This window comes from Cornus florida, unplaced genomic scaffold, assembly GCF_030987335.1.
Source record: "Cornus florida cultivar Cherokee Brave unplaced genomic scaffold, ASM3098733v1 CherokeeBrave_3.0.0_Hap2_Chr06, whole genome shotgun sequence".
Classification (NCBI taxonomy): Eukaryota; Viridiplantae; Streptophyta; class Magnoliopsida; order Cornales; family Cornaceae; genus Cornus; species Cornus florida.
Genome location: NW_026775576.1, coordinates 33207155 through 33226935, shown reverse-complemented (window position 1 = coordinate 33226935; position 19781 = coordinate 33207155). Strand labels below are relative to the sequence as shown.

Sequence of the window (19781 nt, the reverse complement as noted above, 5' to 3'; positions counted from 1 at the left end):
ATACCTTAGTTTCCTATAATGTAACTTGAGGATATTTTTCACACATATCAATGCCCAATATATGAATTATGTTTTCAATGCCCAATATATGTTTATGTTTTCAACTAATGAATTAAATTCATTAAATGCGTGTCATAAAATATTGGCTTTTAGGGCATACAATCCCCAAAAAACTTGCTATATGTGCTGGAACATATTTTAGATATTCTTAGCATTTTCCTTTTAACTGGGCAATAATTTTTTAGTATATTGTTTTTGCCACCATTTCATTTCCAATGGTTTGTTTTAACTTTACAGCATGAATTTTTTTGTAAGTAACAGTTCATTAAATTTCATAAATGATGAATCTGTATGACATTAAGAGAACTGTGTGAAATTAAAATCTGAATTCTTTTTTGGTAAATAAATCAAGAATTGTTTCTTTGAATGACACAAATAGGTTCACTGATTCATTTTGTGCTTTATTAAAATGTTTTATATTATCTCATTCAATGACACAAACACTAATTTATCAAATAGATTCTGTTGAATTTAGTAACCAATTATGCTCTGTGCTTAACAAAGGAAAATTATAGTCTTGGGCTGAGATCATGATGCACATTGTTAGAATGTTATATATATATATATATGTTGGGTCATTATGTAATTACATATAGTTGGTAGGGCCCTTGTGTTATTAAGTCAGTCTTGTATCCTTTATATAGGCCTACATAGGCTTATTAGGGTTTTGTGGAATATACAAGTAAATGTCTGCTCTCTCTCTCATGATTTTGAACTTGATATCAGAGCTACACGAATTCATGGGTGTGAGAGTCTGTAATTGTGTTGTTCTTGTATAAGATCAGAATCGCGATTGGAATCTCGATTGTGGTGTTGGTGTCTCTGCCTCGTTCGTCGTCGCTGGTAGCTCCTCGTTCACCGTCGTCAAATCTGAAGCCTCGTTCGTCATTGCCGGCAGCTCCTCTTTGGTTGTCAGCGAGCTCGCCGACATCTACCGTCTTGATTTACAGAGGTGAGGTTCATCGATTCGCATTTTTTTTGGCCAGAAGTTGCAGAGGTTGCTGCCTATTGATTTGGCCGTTGCTTGTGACTGGGTCGCCATCGTCTCCACTGCATTGTTCACCGGCGTTTGTGAAGGTGTTAAGAAGAAGACCCGTGTTTGGCTACACGGTTATGCTATTCCAACCCTGGTTTACTAAACCTAGGATAGCTATTCCAACCCTGGTTTAATAAACCTGGGATAGCTTAGATCCGGTCCGTTTGCCCAGATCCGACCCGTTTTCTAGGTTCGGCTAGAATACAGATTCTGCATTTTTTTTTCTTCTTCTCTGTTTTGCTGGGTTCAACATGACGTCTAGTTCAGATTTGCTTTCTTCCACATCCAGTCTTCATTCTCCCATGACTTCAGTTAAATTCAATGGGAAGAATTACATACTGTGGGCTAAATCTGTTGCAATTTTTCTCAAAGGTAGAGGTTTTAGTACTCATCTGACTAAAGATAAACTCAAGGAAACTGATGCTTCTTTTGATGCATGGGAAAAAGGAAGATGCTCGGATCATTTCTGTGATGTTAAACAGAATTGAACCCCAAATCAGTTCAACTTTACTTTATTTGGATACTGCCAAGGAGATATGGGACAGATTGCAGCAATTGTATTATGGGACAGGTAATATCACTCGTGTTTATGAGCTCTATAAGCAGTACTTCAATCTTGAACAAGGTAATCACAGTATAGAAGAGTATTATTCCAAAGTTATGGGAGTCTGTGAGGAGCTGAATATGTATCAGCTCATTACTGCTAATGTTCGAAGTATGCAACAACAGCATGAGGAATTTAATCTTGTTCGTTTTCTTACTGGTTTGTCATCAGCATATGAGTCTTTTCGTGCACAGATTATGGGTAGTCCCACACTTCCATCTCTTGCTGATGTGTTTTCTCGACTTCAGCGGGTTACACTTGCAAGTGACACCTCAAATTTGAATACTATGCAGAGTGGTGAGCGTTCAGCATTGGTAGTTTCAAAGGGTGAACATAATGCTTACCGTGGAGGTCATGGGGGACGCTCCACATGTGGTGGTCGTGATTCACGGGGAGGACGCGGCCATGGCAGGGAATCACGAAAATGTACTCATTATGGCCTTTCTAATCATACTGTGAATTTTTGTTGGGACCTTCATGGCAAACCATCTAGTTATGCAAATCAAGTTTCCTCCTCTCCGAATGATGTTGCTTCTGGATCTCACAACATAGCTGAATCAGATACGGTCCCTGTTCCACGTGATGAGTATCCTCAGTTTTTGTCTTATAAGCAAGCATCTAATTCATCTTCCATGGCTACCTTTGCCCAGTCAGGTACTGCACACACGTCTATTGTCTTCCACTCGCAGTCCTTAGATCATAGACGCTAGAGCATCTGATCATATGACTGGATGTTCTTCTCTTCTATCTGATTTTAATTCTGTACCTCCTTCTCAAAGTGTTACTCTTGCTAATGGTTCATCCACTAAGGTTTCAGGTTTGGGGACAACTCAACTTAGTGATTCCTTGTCTCTCTCGTCTGTTTTATATGTTCCTCAGTTTCCCTTTAATTTAATGTCTATCAGTAAGCTTACTAAATCTCTCCAGTGCTCTGTTACATTTTATCCTACTTCTTGTGTGTTTTAGGATCTCAAGACGAAGAAGAAGATTGGTACGGGGGATGAAGTTGGTGGCTTATATTACTTTGATTTGGAACCTTATCCTGTGGCTCTTCAGTCTTCTCTGTCTCCATTCCAGTGGCACTGTCGTCCTGGTCACCCGTCACTTCAAGTTTTGTAGCGTCAAGTTCCTAGTCTTAGTCATTTGAAATTCTTATCATGTGAAGTTTGTCAACTTAGTAAGCACCATCGCGTGTCTTTCAAGTATAGGTTAATAATCGTGTCTCTAGTTCTTTTCATTTGGTTCATTCAGATGTATGGGTCCAATAAAGCATTCTTCAATCAATAAATTTCATTATTTTGTGACATTTGTGGGTGATTATTCTCGCCTGACTTGGTTGTTTCTAATGAAAGATCGTTCTGAGTTATTTTTAATTTTTCAAAAATTTCGAAAAGAAATCAAAACTCAGTTTGGATGCCCAATTCGTATTCTACGTTCTGATAATGCTAAGGAATATTCTTAAACCCTCTTTGATACATATCTTTGTGATAAAGGAATTATTCATCAAAATTCATGTGTTTATACTCCTCAACAAAATGGAGTTGCAGAACGTAAGAATCGACACCTCTTAGAAGTAACCCGTGCTCTTTTGTTTCATATGCGTATGCCTAAATGGTTTTGGGGTGATGCTGTTCTTATTGCCTGTCATCTTATTAACCGTATGCCGTCATCTGTATTAGACGGCAAATCTCCACATTCTATTTTATTTCCTGATTCTCCCTTGTTTTCTCTTACTCCTAGAGTTTTTGGATGTGTATGTTATGTCCACAATCTTGGTCCTGGTTTTGATAAACTAGACCCACGTGCCACAAAGTGTGTATTTCTTGGATACTCTCGTTCTCATAAAGGTTATTGCTGCTATAGTCCTGTTTCTTAACGGTACTTTATTAGCGCGGATGTAACCTTTTGTGAGTCCATCCCATATTTTTCAAATACTGATTCACTTCTTGATATCACTCCTGAGTCGCCTCTTCCTGCGGTTCCTCTTCCCTCACTTTCTCTTCAACTTAGATCTCCTTCGCCAGCCCTGTTACAGGTGTACACTCGAAGACCAAAGCCATCTACTGTCGTGCCTCCTCCATCGTCTTCAGAGTCTTTGGATCCAACACAATCCACTGTGTCTGATTCCTTGCTTATTGCACTTCATAAAGATACTCGCTCGTGTGTCACTAATCATCCCATTGCTCATTATGTCTCTTATAATTCCTTATCGCCATCCTTCTCATGTTTTTCCTCTCTGTTGTCTACTACATTTGTTCCTAAGACTGTGCGGGATTGTCGCTGGGTGTATACTGTGAAGTATCTTCCAGATGGGTCAATTGAGCGTTTAAAAACACGTTTTGTTGCCAAAGGTTATACCCAGACTTATGGTATTGACTATGATGAGATGTTTGCCCCCGTTGCTAAGATTTCTTCTATTCGTGTTTTGATTTCTCTTGCTGCTAATAGACATTGGCCTCTGTTTTAGTTAGACGTTAAAAATGCCTTTTTGCATGGTGACTTAGCAGAAGAGGTTTATATGGAGCAACCACTTGGGTTTGTTGCTCAGGGGGAGTATCTTCACACTGTTTGTCGCCTTAAAAAGGCCCTTTATGGATTGAAACAATCTCCATGGGCTTGGTTTGGAAAATTCTCTGAGTTGGCATTAAAATTTGGTCTTAACAGATGTCAGACCGACCATTCGGTATTTCACCAGCGCACTAAAGCTGGCTTCATATTTCTTGTGGTGTATGTAGATGATATTGTGATCACAGGTGATGATTCTGAAGGCATTGCTAAGTTGAAGTTGTTTCTGCAATATCGATTCCACACTAAAGACTTGGGTAAACTTAGGTATTTCTTGGGTATTGAAGTTGCTAGATCCAAAAAGGGTATAAGTTTATCCCAATGAAAATATGTGTTGGACTTATTAGAAGAAACAAGTATGTTGGGTGGTCGTCCGGTTGATTCTCATATGGATTCAAATACAAAACTTGTGTCTGATGAGGGTGATCTATTTAATGACTCGGGCAAATTTCGTCGCCTTGTTGAGAAATTAATTTATCTCACTATCACTCGACTTGATATTTCATATGCAGTTAGTGTTGTAAGTCAGTTCATGGGAGCCCCTAGAATGCCACATTGGATTGCTATTCTTCGGATTATTTGATATCTCAAGCAAACTCCAGGTTTTGGGTTACTATATAAATCAAATGGTCATCTCAGGGTGGAAGGTTTTACAGATGCCGATTGGGCTGGTTCTCCTTCAGATAGGAGATCTACTACAGGCTACTGCACATTTGTAGAAGGAAATCTTGTTACATGGTGAAGTAAAAAGCAAACGGTGGTAGCTCGATTTAGTGCTGAAGCTGAGGATAAGGCAATGGCCCATACCACTAGTGAGTTGACATGGATACAACATTTTCTAAAAGAACTTGGGTTGACAGTTGAAGCTCCTACTCCATTGTTCTGTGATAATCAAGCAGCAGTTCACATTGCATCAAATCCTGTGTTTCATGGGAGGACCAAACATATTGAAGTTGATTGTCATTTCATTCGAGAAAAAATATTACGTGGGAGCATCTCTACTCCATTCGTGAAGTCTGAAGATCAATTAGCTGATATGTTTACCAAAGCATTGGGTCATAACCGGTTAAGAACTATTTGTTCCAAGTTGGGATTATTTGATATATATTCTCCAGCTTGAGGGGGAGTGTTAGAATGTTTTATATATATATATATATATATATATATATGTTGGGTCGTTATGTAATTACTAGGGCCCTTGTGTTATTAAGTCAGTCTTGTATCCTATATATAAGCCTACATAGGCTTATTAGGGTTCTGTGGAATATACAAGTAAATGTCTGCTCTCTCTCTCTCTCTCTCTCTCTCTCATGATTTTGAACTCACATCAACCAGGCACAGATCGATAAATGTTAAACATTTAATCTTTTTCCTTATGACTTTATCTAATGAAAGATTTCCAATGTAGAGATTCTAGAGAATACCATTGGCAATATGTTCCAATTTTTAACCATGCTTTCAATGGCTTGATACTTTTATAATGGTCGTATGTTAAGCCACCAGTCCTATTTTTTTCCTTCTTTCCTTTTTCAGTAATCATAATTCTATCAAATATCAAGTAGAAGTTTTGGTTTGGCTACTTAGATTAAGGTGCCTAATGGAAGCCTGTCATGGCCACCTGAGTAGTCTAGGTGGTCTTGACACTGGTCATCAAGGAAAGTGTAGTTTACAATGTCAGAGATGCATGTTCATTCAAGTCCCTTGGCATCTAGTGCTTAAAAGTGAAAAAGCATGTGTTTTTGTAACCATCGTAGGACACCAACACATTCACTATCATTGGTACATATAACAATTGCCTTAACCATAAATAAACAAATTGTAGATTGTTTGCGTTGCATCCTTCGTTGTTGTGCTAACTAATTTAGAAGCTGGGAAAAGAAACTAAAAGTAATAGCATAGTTGGCATAATCAAGCCAAAAAGGTGCTAAAACAAAATCAAAACCTAGCCAAAATCAATATGAAATAAAAAAATTATATCTGAATGACATTTTCCGCGGACAATAATTACTAGAATTTTAGGACTGCTGTACTAAAATTTTATTTTATGTACCAATATCTTTTACATGGTGATTATTGGGGTTAGCATCGAATAGTTAGTGGGCCCCGTCAAATAAATCTGCATGATAAACAACTTAGGATAATAAGGTTTCTCAAGATTACTTGATATATCATGTCAAGATAGAGGGTAGTCAGTCTCTAAAGATTGAAAGGGTTGCAAATCACAGATCATTAAGTTTCTTTCACAGTCATTTCACAAGGACCATCTAATTAGTTGGCACCATAATGCACTCTATTTCCAATGCAGAATTTTAGGTCACGTGCTACCAAATGATCCATATATGCAACCACTTAGATACATTGCTAAATCCTTCCCTTGCAACTTTAACCAGCTTAGGGCATAATGCAAATGGTTAGTTTGCTACCCTGATGCAGTTCAAGCAATCTTTGTTTTGTTACGTAACATGCATCACAAACTCATTTGGCATGCATAGATGCAAACCCAATCCACAAATCTAATGGTAAGGAACTATGTATATAACAATTCACGTGCAGATCATTTGGCAAGTCAATAATGGTCACAAATGAACACAAATAAATTAAAAGATGAAAAACTAAATAAAGTTAAAAATTGAAATTTGGCTAAAGTGTATGAATTTGGGAAACAATCACATATATTCGGAATTGTAGGCATTTTAAAATAGCTTTACCCTATCAAGGCCTTGAATTTTTAATGAGTAAATACTTTTTGTAGTGATCATGAGTAATAAACCTTTTAAATAGTGATTGGTCACACTTCCTAATGATGTTTGTTAAATGCTTTGTATACATCTGTAGAGAACATTTGTTGGCGTTGACAACTTCAGTGTATTTCAAGAGGTATACCTTCGAACGAATGACCCACGCGTGTCCAACATTGTTAGATTCTCTGATCTGATAGGCGAGTTGAAAGTAGAGGTATGAATTCATTATCTTTAATTGTTTTGACAAATTGCCCTGGTTACTTATATTTGTGAAGGTATTATTAACTTTAAGAAGTAATTGCATGAAAATTCTAGATGACTATGTATCACATTTGCGTTTTACTTTCTGCAATCTGTTGTTTGATGAATAAAAATGCTTCTGTATGAGAGCATACCTTGTCATAAAAGTGGCTATACCACCATGCAGCTGTCATCATAAAAAAAGGCGTGTGACTGACCTCAGTAATTTATGCGGCATGTATCACTCAGATTTTCTTTCATTGATGTGTCTTCATAGGGCACTTAATGGCAGAGGAGTGGCTATTCCTGCGATAGGGACACGTTCTATGTGCTTATGAACGTATGCACACAACTACATTCATATAAAATATTCTCATAGCTTCCATTCAGCCTTTATACCATCTCTCATGCAAAGCTATATAACGGATTTTGCTGGAAATATTTTGCTATGAAGAGCAATTTTTTCTCTGCCAGCCTGCAGTATGGGTTTTGAAAACTAAAACTTCACACTTTTGCAGTATTTATAAGTTTGGTAAAACCTTGGCTTGACCAGTAGACAAATCAAAGTATTCTTGCGGAAACAACATGTTATTCTCGTTGACACAATTTACACTCCGTTTGGCAGGATAGAAGGTAAGAAAAATGGAATGGTTACGCTAGAGAAAGGTGACATCCCTTTTCCCTATCATTTAGAGAAGAGAAAAGAAGAAGGTTATGCAATGATTGTTGGAGGAAAAAAATGTAAAAGAGAATGTTCCTTTCTTTCCCTTATTTCTGTCCACTTATGAGCCAAAGTAAATAGTGGGCCTGGAGGAAACCCTCCATCTCCTCTTTTCCTTATCCATCCTTTTCATCCCTAACAAAATATGAGAACTCTTTCCATCCTTCCCTTTCTCTTCCCCACTCTACTACTTCACCCATCTACCAAGTATAGGATCAACCGATCAAATGCTTTTGTTTGTTTTTAATCTATTATGTTATTTTCTGTTACGGCAAACGCTGCAAACCAAGAACAAATCAAGTATCAAATGGAAAAGTAAACACGCCACACACAATGAACACAAAAATTTACGTGGTTGGGTATGAGCCTACGTCCACGGTGATGATCCAGCAAAAGATTTCATGATAAAATCAAGATTACAAGCATAATGCCCCCAAGCCCTAGCTCTCTCACTCACTCTCTTTCCTGCGATTTTCAGTGCTCTCTCATATCCCACTCCAAACCCTAAATGCCTACGCAAAGGCCATTTTTTGGGTCAAAACTGAGTTGCAATGCAACACGGGCCGAAACAAAATTCTGGCCACAACATCACATTTATTACCTAAAGCTCAGCAATTACAAAGGCACAAGATTTAATGTTGCTAATTACTGAGAATGTTTAAAGGTTTCCTGTAATGTTACTAGTGATAGTGATTATGGAATTAGAAGATTGGTAGTGTGTGAATATTTTTCATTATTAAATTAAAGGCTATAAAATGCATAGTGAGATTGTTATTTCCTACAGTTATGAGGGTTACGTATCCAGAAAATAAATTATCTGTGGCTGTTTATTATCTCTGACTCTATGCATTATGTTAATGACAGAATGATAAGTCTCAGATCATATGCAGCGTTCATTAGTTTTTGCACTAAGGGCTTTTGTCTTCTTGTGTTGGGTTTCCCTCTTGTTTTCTGAAGGAATTATGATGTATAGAAATTTAATGTTGCCTACGCAAAGGCCATTTTTTGGGTCAAAACTGAGTTGCAATGCAACACGGGCCGAAACAAAATTCTGGCCACAACATCACATTTATTACCTAAAGCTCAGCAATTACAAAGGCACAAGATTTAATGTTGCTAATTACTGAGAATGTTTAAAGGTTTCCTGTAATGTTACTAGTGATAGTGATTATGGAATTAGAAGATTGGTAGTGTGTGAATATTTTTCATTATTAAATTAAAGGCTATAAAATGCATAGTGAGATTGTTATTTCCTACAGTTATGAGGGTTACGTATCCAGAAAATAAATTATCTGTGGCTGTTTATTATCTCTGACTCTATGCATTATGTTAATGACAGAATGATAAGTCTCAGATCATATGCAGCGTTCATTAGTTTTTGCACTAAGGGCTTTTGTCTTCTTGTGTTGGGTTTCCCTCTTGTTTTCTGAAGGAATTATGATGTATAGAAATTTAATATTTGGGAATGATTTCTCTATGATATTAGATATATGAATATATTCTTTAGATCATAAACAAATTTAAAAAATAGTAAAAAGGATGAACAGTTGAATCCTTCTGATTTTTCCTTCAATTTCCTTTTCTCATCTCTTTTCAGTTTTTCATAAAATCCCCTCAACTCCCCCACCCCCCCCCCCCCCCCCCTCCAACCAAAAAATAATAATAAATAAATAAATTAAAAAAATATACTGGGCAAAAGAAGAAATAAGAAAAATCTACTCAATACGTGCAGATAAAAAATTAAAAATCGGTGATCCTTGATATATTCTCTCATGAACTTTGGCAAACCAGATAAATGAACAAGTTTTTTTTTTTTTTTTTTTTTTTCTTTCTTTCTTTCTTTTTATGCGTGTGTATGTTTCTTCCTGATGACTTCATTAGTAAGGGTTATATTTGTTATACATAGTTTTATACTTACATTATGCATCGTTTGTTTTACTCAGGCTGCTGCATCAATCAAAGATGGAAAACGAATCCTATTCCAATTTGATAGGGCAGCCTTTTCTTTCAAATTTCTGCCATTTAAGGTTCCATATCCAGTACCGTTCAGGCTTCTTGGAGATGAAGCAAAAGGTTGGTTAGACACTACATATTTGTCCAATTCAGGAAACCTCCGTATTTCAAGAGGAAACAAGGTATAGGAACATTATGATCTCCAACTTCTCTTTTTTGCTTGCTTCTTAGTCATAATGTAAGCACCAGTAAATAATTGATTGAACTGCTTCATTTATTGCCCAAACTTCCTTTTTTAGACTGTGATCTGCTAGGGATTAAGGAATTTAGCTACATCGTTGTAGTGCAGGGCACCACATTTGTGCTGCAAAAGAAAACTGAACCGAGGCAAAAATTGCTATCAGTGATTTCAACGGGTACAGGAGTGAGAGAGGTAAGATTGCCTTTCCAAACTTATAATCAGATCTCAAAGATGATTTCATCATCAATGTACTATTCTTAATAGTCTTTGCTTGCTGATTTTTGGCATGCTACAACATTTGAAGGCAATCGATGAGTTTATCTCCTTAAATCAAGATGTAGCTGAAGGTGAACCAAGACTCGCAGAGGGAGAATGGCAAATGATATGGAGTTCCCAGGTAGGTCCTAGATGGCAACAGATTTTACTGAGCATGTTTAGGGGGGAAAAGGACTACAATTCCATAGAGCCCTTGTTTTCTTTTTAAATTTTTATTGTGTGAAGTTCTTGTACATTGGTTGATCTGGAAACATTTATAGAATGGAATTGTAGATTTGATATGGGTCTTGAGTGTGGGCATTGCAAGATTGATAGGATAAAATTAGAATTAATCCAGTCATAAACCTTGGGGTAAATTGGTTGGCAACAAAAGGGAAGTTAGGGGGCTTGGTCATTGTATCAGAGACAAATGACTGTAACAGTGATTAAGAACAGTATTAGGACTGGCTATGGGATGGTATTGAAAGTGTCTTCCTTAGCCAACCTGCCCCAAATCTTGATGGTTTTATATTTATCCCATATACCCAACCCAAAAAAGTATTATAAATATCAATTAATGTAGAAATCTAAAGGGCTAAGTATATAAAACACCCCTATAGTTTACTTTTTGAGCAAATAACACCCTTCTCTTTTACTTTGGGTATATAACTCCCTTAAAAATTAAAAAATGTTGCAAACTAAGGCTTTTCGGTAGTCAACCATTAGAAAAGTACCGTTAACAAATCATGTGGCACATGACTAATTAATTGTATTAAATGCCAAAAATGCCCTTCTTTGATTGAATTTTTTACTAATTTTTAATTGAAATTTAACAATAACTGAATTTTGTTTACTTTTTTTTACTATTTAATTACCGAAAATGCACTTCTTTAATTGAATTTGTTTAATATAGGTCATAATAGTCATTTTACATTAAGTGAATTTTTTACTTTTTTATTTTATTGTAGGAAGGGCAATTTACTATTTTTATCGCTCCTCGCTCCATTAACGGTCGAATGAGGGGAGGTCCTTGTTCGCCCCTAAAATAAACGTTAGGGGGTTTTCAGAACCTATATGGGGTTATATGAGCTATATGCATACTACTGGGATGTTAAATGCTCGCGACCCAAATCTAAATATGTAACTGAGAATATAGGACCGTAAACCTATGCTTTAATATAGAGTAGCGCATGGCCTTTAGACCTAGAGGTGGGGTGAAATGATCTTGAAAGCTAAGTTTGATTTTTTTAACTAATTTTTGAATTTTATCTGTATTAATGATTAATTAAAAATAAAACTAACATTGTAAAAACTAGAATCAATCCATCATGCATCTAGATAACAAGAAGTTTCCCAATTACTTGGGGCAGCTACATGAATCCCATGTTTCTATTCCATTATGCATCTAAACACAAAACCAATAATCATGCAAATTAAAACCAATAAATTAAATAGCACAATGGACACACGGCCACTTTTACATAGGAATCCTATGGGAAAAAAACTAGTCTAAACAGATCTAATCCACTGTACGAGAAAAAGATTTACAACTACAACAAATTTCAAATCCTAAAATCTCTAGTTACACCCTAAGGCAGACTACGGCCAAACCCTCCACTCGAGTATCCACGCTTTCAGACGCTCCATCAACAAATCTGCTCCTCACTGTATCTACTTCTCCCAAAAAATTTGATCACTGGTCCACTCTTCCAACCGTCCTATGTTGGATTACTTTTGAGTGTCTTGAAGTCATCGTAGGTACAACAACAATAGATAGTCAACACATATATGATCACTCACCAATCCATTGGTATGATGAATTAAAGCCAAACAAAACTCTAGCATAAGATTGCTAGATTTCTCTAATAAAAACAATTTAGGCTATATGATGCATGCACTCTCTCTTGCTCTACATCTCTTAGTTTTCTAAATACCATATGTATTTATATAGAGCATAGAGACCTAGAAAACTTAGGATTTTGAGTGTTTAATCAAGAAAGGAAACTCAGTTTCCACAAAGCTCAATAGATCAAGCAGTGTGTCGATCGATAGATCAAGCAGTGTATCGATTGATCAATACCAAGTTAGTGGGCCTTGATTGATCTCTTGATCGATCAAAGTACCTTGCCCTTCTCCAAATAGGATGTTACTTTTATGAAGTTTCACAAAACCACTTTTATGCGTCTCACAATGATTTTTCAAAATCAAACATGGAATATGATACCTTAATTGATAAATACATGAACCCTAATTGTTGATTGCAAACATGAGTGTCCCCTTTTCACCCTTGGACTTGAAAATTAACCTTTTGTGCTTGAATATAACTCTAATTCCGAATGTGCCCCTGGACAAGAGGTAACTAACTGACACTAAGATCTTATCAATTATTCACATCTGATATAAATCAGCTCTTACTTCATAATCGCAAAGAATAAAAACTTGGAAAATCAAAACAAAATCAAAAGATCTTAGATAATTATCTCCAGTTGCACAATGGCAATGACGATCTTTGGCAATTGACGGTGGCAACTATGGCTTCGTCACTGTGATTTCTTACACTGGGATATGCCTTCTTTTGTGCATGAAGGGGGTGATCAGTTCCTGTTATTTTCTCATTGTTTCTGGGATAGATTCCATTCTGTCAAGGTGAACAAAATGCTTGTCTCCACAACCTTGTGGGCTATTTGGCAATAGAGGAATGCTAGGTTAGACTGTGGCATTATGAGACCTGCTCCTATATTTGCTAAATCCATAGCTAAGAGCCTAAGAGAGAGTGAGATTGATAAGTGCCTCCAGTGCCCTGAGTTAATCTGCATAATGGAGGGCTTATAAAGTACGTCCAAATTTTATCATGATCGCTTAAAAGAGTACATAATTAATTGGGGGGAAAGCTCTTTATTCACGAGCCCCCCTCAAACCAAGATTGGGTTTTTATATTTCTCCCTATACCCGCCCCTATCCCATTTAATCCTTCCCCAGACCCATCCCAATAGGCGGAACAGGGAGTGGGTTACCATAAAACATGGTGCCACTAGTAGCTCCAAAGAGACGATTGAAGTATCCAACAGACAAGGGTTAAGGTATTAGTCACTGACTCATCAGGAAATTTGGTCCTTGAAGAAGTGGCAGTGTGATTTATGTATCAAATTATCTAATTCAAAAAGTATTTGATAGAATTTTGATTGTTTTATTTTGACTGACTTCATGGTTTTTTCTAGTGTGCATTTAGTAAGGTACTTTAGTTTAAAATCGCTTTTGATTTCCTTAACTTCATGGATGACTAAAATCTTCCAAATCCTTGCACAAATTTAGTTGAGGTTATGTTAATGCTATATGATCTTATCCTAGTTCCTGTTGTTGCAACAATGAGGTAATAAAAAACTGCCTTTTTGGCATGCTAATCTTGACAGCAATGATCTTTTTTCTTGTTCAAGTAAAAAGGAATTTTTGAAAACCCCTGTTTTGGCAATTGGAAAGTAGGAAGGAACAAGAGAAATGTTGCCAACGAAGTCATTCCCCCCCAACCCTCTCCCTCTCTGACAGACACACACAGAAACTTGTACTAATAATTCTGGTGTATCTATTACTCAGTGGAGCAATGTCTGCTGCTTTTAAACTTGATGTCAATTAAGTATTTTATTTTATTTAATACTAAATAATTTACTCTGCTTCAGCTGATTTGACCTCTTTGCAATGCAGCAAGAGACGGATAGTTGGTTAGAGAATGCTTCCAATGGCCTTATGGGCATGCAGGTGCTGAAAAGCTATTAAATTATATACAATTCATAATCTTTTGGTTTTTCTATGGTTATATCCTCTTGAAAACATCTTATATGTCCTTGGTTGACTAATTGGTTTCCTCAACCTTATAATTTTGTCATTTTAGATTGTTAAGGCGAATGGACAATTAAAATTTTTGGTTGACATATTTCTTGGCCTCCGGTTCTCCATGAATGGCACATTTGTGTAAGTTTCCTAATTACTGAGATATAATATTGATTAATAACTCTGAAAAAATGCAGTTGTTCAGCGAAGGGAGCGTTTACTACTTGTCTATACCGCATTTCAGCTCTTTATTTTGTAGCCTAGCTCATGAAATCACATCATCAGTATCTTTCGTTTATAAATAATATATTCACATTCCTACAACTAAATTGAGAAACTTATATATATTATAAATCACTATCTACAATGTAACATGGCATAATGCATACCCGTTCCATTTTTACATATCACTGCAATTCACGTCCAATGTCACATTGAGGAAGAATGTTCTGTTGTCAGGGGATTATTTGTTATTACTTATATAATGTTGGGGCTTATGTGTAATTGCCAAAACTAGTTACTGTAAATAGAATGCGGTGGAAGGATGAAAGTATTCTTTCATTCTTTCTCTCTTTCCCTATCTCTTTCTTTTTCTCTCATCCTCTTTCTTCTCTTTTTCTTCTTATACTTCACTCTTGAATTGATTATCTTTTAAAGTCAACATGGCATTAGAGCATGGTTTGTAAAGCTCTAGTGTGTAGTTAAAACCCTAGGGCAAGTTTGTGGTGTGAAGGGTTTTGAAGAGATTCCAAGATGGGATTTGTTTGCAAGGAAGTTATATTAATCACATCCATATGTACCGTGGATCCAACTCCGCGATGAATTGGCTGGAGGTCGCAGGGGCAGCACGCCTTTGCTCGAGGTTTGGGAGGAGGCCTCAAATTTTTTTTTTTTGGACCTGTTTTTAATCTATTGCAGTCTCTATTTTTTTTTTTTTTTTTTTTCGTGTTCGCATGGTTCTGCAACAATGGCTTTTCTTCGTCCTTCGCGATTCTGGTATGGTCTACTTTGTTGTTTTCTAGGGTCTGTGTGGTGACTGTGTGGTCGCTTTTTTATGTATCTCAGATATGGTAATCTTTCTAGTTGAAGTTTGTGTGTTAGAGAGGTGGTTCTCTACGTATTTTGTTACTGCTTTTATTTGTGAGGATTGTATACCCAAAAACTGTTTGATAAAATGTCTGGCTCAGAGGTGACTTCAAAAGAAGTTGTGTCTTCTCCAAGTCTAACTCCAGTATTAGGGAGTAGTGATCACCATCTAGGCCTTTGTATTACGACTGTTAGGCTGAATGAGACGAACTATATGGAGTGGGCTCAATATGCTCGTATGCATATCACTGGTTGTAGGATGATCGACCATATCGAAGAGACTACCACGTATCCCTCCAAGAGTGATCCTGAATTCAAAGAGTGGAGTGCAAATAATGCACTAGTTGTGACGTGGTTGTTGCAGTCAATGCAGCCATAAATCAATAAAGGGTTTCTATTTTTGAAAATAGCTAAAAAGCTATGGACGGTTATGGAAGAGACGTATTCCTCGGTTGGTAATTTTGCAAAACTGTATGAACTTCAACAACAGATTTCAAGATTCAAGCAAGAACCAAACTCTGGCTACATAGTACCACACTTTACGTAGTAAATGGGAAGAGTTAATCACTACCAAGACTACATACCTGTGTGTGCAGTTGATGTTAAAGCATTTCGTGCTATGGTAGAAAGAAATCGAATCTATGAGTTCTTGGGTGGTCTGCATTCGAGATACAAGCATGCCAGGGTTTAAGTGTTAGGCAGGTATCCAGCCCTTACTTTTGTTAGAGATGTTTTTTCATATATCCAGGTTGAGGAGAGTAGAATGAAGGCCATGTCTGAACATGTATACACTAAGCCTGAGCTAGAAATACCATTAGCTAAGAGGTTTGCTCTTGCCGGCACAACAATGGAACAAGTCCAATCCTCCAAAAGGAGAGAAGTAGGATGACAAGAGCAAGTAGAGGTGTTTTCACTATGGGCGTACGTGCCATACTAGGGAAACATGTTGGAATCTACACGGTCATCCTACTCCTGCTCATGCTAGGCCAAGGCCTAGTCCATTTAGGGGGTTATCTACGGCACATACTACAGAGCATGAGACTGCTTCTACTGGTCATGCCTCCTCAGGGTCACTGAGTTCTTTGTCCGGGGCTGAACTTGATGCTCTTCAACATCTACTAGCTCAAAATGCCTCCATTTCCACCTTTAACTTTGCTCAGACTAGTACCTCTCATTCGGTACATCAGGTTTCCACATTTTCTGGTGGGCCACCCTGGATCATTGATTTAGGAGCCACTGATCACATGATTGGAATGGCATCTGATTTTTCTTCGTATAGTTTATGTTCTGGTAAAGATAAGGTTAGAGTGGCTAATGGCACCTTCACCTCCATTGCGGTGAAGGGCACTATTTCTGCCTCCTAATCTTACCTTATCTTATGTTCTTCATGTCCCAAGGTTTATCAATAACCTCCATTCTGTCAGTCACATTACAAAAGGCTTGAATTGTAGTGTAACCTTTTTTCCATCTCACTGTGTGTTTCAGGACTTGGATACGGGGAAGACGATTGGAAGTTGACATGAGGACAAGGCTTGTATTTCCTGAATGCGAGGCCAACTTCTTATTATGTTTCATATCAATCTAGTGTTAGGAATAGTAATGTCAATAAAGATCTGTTAATGCAATGGCATAATAGACTAGGTCATTTACCTCTTCCTGTTTTGAAGCATGTGCTTCCCAATTTGCTTCTGTTGAATCTTTTGAGTTAAATTGTGAAACAATCGTTCTTGCCAAACAATGTCGTATTTCTTATCCTACTAGTATTAATAAAAGTACAACTCCTTTGCAACTTGTTCATTATGATGTGTAGGGTCCTGAATCTACTACTTCGTTACTTGGTTTTCGTTACGTTGTTGTGTTTGTTGATGACTTTGGTCGATATACTTGGCTTTATCTTATTAAAACCAAAGATGAAGTTCATTCAATTTATAAAACCTTTCATAAGATGATATGTACTCAATTTGGTTGTCCCCTCAAAATCCTTCGATCTGATAATGGAGGAGAGCTTATGTATGGTGGTCTTGCCTCCTTTTTTGTTAATAATGTGATTTTCCATCAAACCTCCTATGTTGATACACCACAACAGAATGGTGTAGCTGAAAGAAAATACTGTCATATTACGGAGGTGACTCGTTCTCTTCTAATTGGGATGGGAGTACCTAAAAATTATTGGGCTAATGCAACCTTAACAGCTAAATTCCTTATCGATCGCATGCCTTCTAAGGTTCTTACCTATCAATCCCCCTTCTCTGTCTTACTCCATCACACTGCCTTGTTTACTGCCCCTCCAAAGTGTTTGGTTGTGTTTGTTATGTTCACATTCATCATCTCAATGACAAAATGGACCCTAAGGCAATCCGATGTGTCTTTCTTGGATACTTCGCCACTCAGAAAGGATATCGGTGTTATAACCCTACCACTCGTCGTCGCTTTGTCTCTATGGATGTCACATTCTTTGAGTATGTTCCTTTTTTTCTACTACTTGGGATTCTCTACAGGAGGAGATTACTATACAGGTAGAGAATCCGTCGTCCATTCAGAAGGAATGCCCCCTTCCTTTGCCTGTTCCCATTCAGGGGGAGCTTCTTACTAAGGTGCCTATGTCTAGTCCTCTTAACACTAATGATTTGCAGCAGGGAAAGCATCCAATTGTCTACACTAAGAGGAGGGCAAAACAAGTCATTGACTCACCCTATGACCAAGAAGTCTCCCTCGATCCAGGTAATTCCTCAGTTGACATTGATACTCCTGATTCTTTTCACATTAGTATTCCTGTTGATCTTGATGTCCCTATGACCTATCATAAGGGTGTTCGTAGTTGTACAAAACATCCCATATTTCAGTTTGTATCCTATGATGCCTTATCTCCAACATATCGTGCTTTCACTTTGTGTATCTCCTGTGTATCTATTCCTTCTAGTGTTTTAGATGCTCTCAGTCAAACTCCATTGAAGGAATCCATGCTTGAAGAGATGAAAGCCCTTGAGAAGAATGGTACTTGGGATATTGTTCCATTTACCTAGGGGTAAGAAACCAGTAGGCTGTAAATGGGTCTACATAATAAAGTATCATGCAGACGGAACAATTAACAGATATAATGCTCGGTTAGTTGCAAAGGGCTTCACTCAGACCTATTGGATTGATTATCTGGAAACATTTGCTCCAGTTGCCAAGATGAACTCTATATGTGTTCTTCTTTCTTTGGCAGCTAATTTGAATTGGCCTTTACAGAATGCTTTCCTTGATGGTGACTTGGAGGAAGAGGTGTATATGATTATGCCACCAGGGTTTAAGCTTGCCAATGGTCATAATTTAGTGTGCTGGCTAAATAAAGCCTTGTATGGGTTTAAAGCAGTCGCCACGTGCTTGCTTTGAGAGGTTCAACACTACTGTGAAAAGAGTAGGGTACACACAGAGTCAGGCATATCGTACTCTCTTCATCAAGAAGCACCAGGGTTGCACCAGTGCCCTTATTGTATATGTTGATGATATTGTTATCACTGGAAATGATCTAGAAGAGATTCCATGAATGAAGTCATTATTGGGGACAAAGTTAGAGGTTAAAGAACTCGGATCATTGAGACACTTTCTTGGCATTGAGGTGTGTAGATCGAAGAAAGGGGTGTTCATTTCTCAACGGAAGTATGTGTTAGATTTGTTGGCTGAAACAGGCAGGCGTGGAGGTAGACCTATTGATATTCCCATTGAGCAAAACCATAGGCTTAATGATGTAGATGGAGACCCATTAGATGATGTGGGAAGATTTCGGCGATTGGTTGGGAGATTGATTTACCCATCTCTCACGCGCCTATATATTGCCTACGTTGTTAGTGTGATTAGTCAATTTATGCATGCTCCACAATCACCTCACCTTGAGGCAGCTCATCATGTTTTTCGCTACCTCAAGGGTTCACCTGGTAAGGGGATATAGTTTGGCAATCATGGACACTTGCATGTTGAAGCCTATACTAATGCTGATTGGGCAGGGTTTTGACAGATCGATGATTTACTTCAGGATATTGCACATTTTTTTGGAGGTAATCTTGTTTCATGGCGAAGCATGAAACAATTTATAGTAGCTAGATTTAGTGCAGAGGCTGAGTTCAGATCCATGGCACATGGAGTTTGTGAGTTGTTATGGCTATGAACGATGTTGGGTGAGTTGGGTTATCCTGTTCGAGAGTTAATGAAGTTGTATTGTGACAACAAGGCTGCTATTAGCATTGCCCACTATCTAGTTCAACATGACAGGACAAAACACATTGAAGTCGATCGACACTTCATCAAGGAAAAGCTTCGTCTTGGGCTGATTTGTACTCTATATGTCAACACATGTGATCAGGTTGCTGATGTTTTGACTAAGGGTGTGAGCAAGACTTGCTTGCAAAATATGTTAGTTAAGTTGCGCATGATAAATATTGTTGCACCGGCTTGAAGGGGAGTGTGGTCAGGGG

At 37.5% G+C, this 19781-nt stretch overlaps 1 protein-coding gene across 1 annotated transcript in view; it reads left to right on the top strand.

Annotated features, from left to right (window-relative positions):
* LOC132311297 (probable plastid-lipid-associated protein 12, chloroplastic) overlaps positions 1 to 19781 on the top strand; it is a 35599-nt gene that overhangs the window by 3123 nt on the left and 12695 nt on the right. Inside the window, exons 4-9 of the mRNA XM_059809164.1 lie at positions 7101 to 7220; positions 9911 to 10102; positions 10270 to 10353; positions 10466 to 10558; positions 14116 to 14169; positions 14303 to 14382. Of these exons, the coding sequence (XP_059665147.1) occupies positions 7101 to 7220; positions 9911 to 10102; positions 10270 to 10353; positions 10466 to 10558; positions 14116 to 14169; positions 14303 to 14382 (623 nt within the window). The remainder of the gene's footprint in view (positions 1 to 7100; positions 7221 to 9910; positions 10103 to 10269; positions 10354 to 10465; positions 10559 to 14115; positions 14170 to 14302; positions 14383 to 19781) is intronic.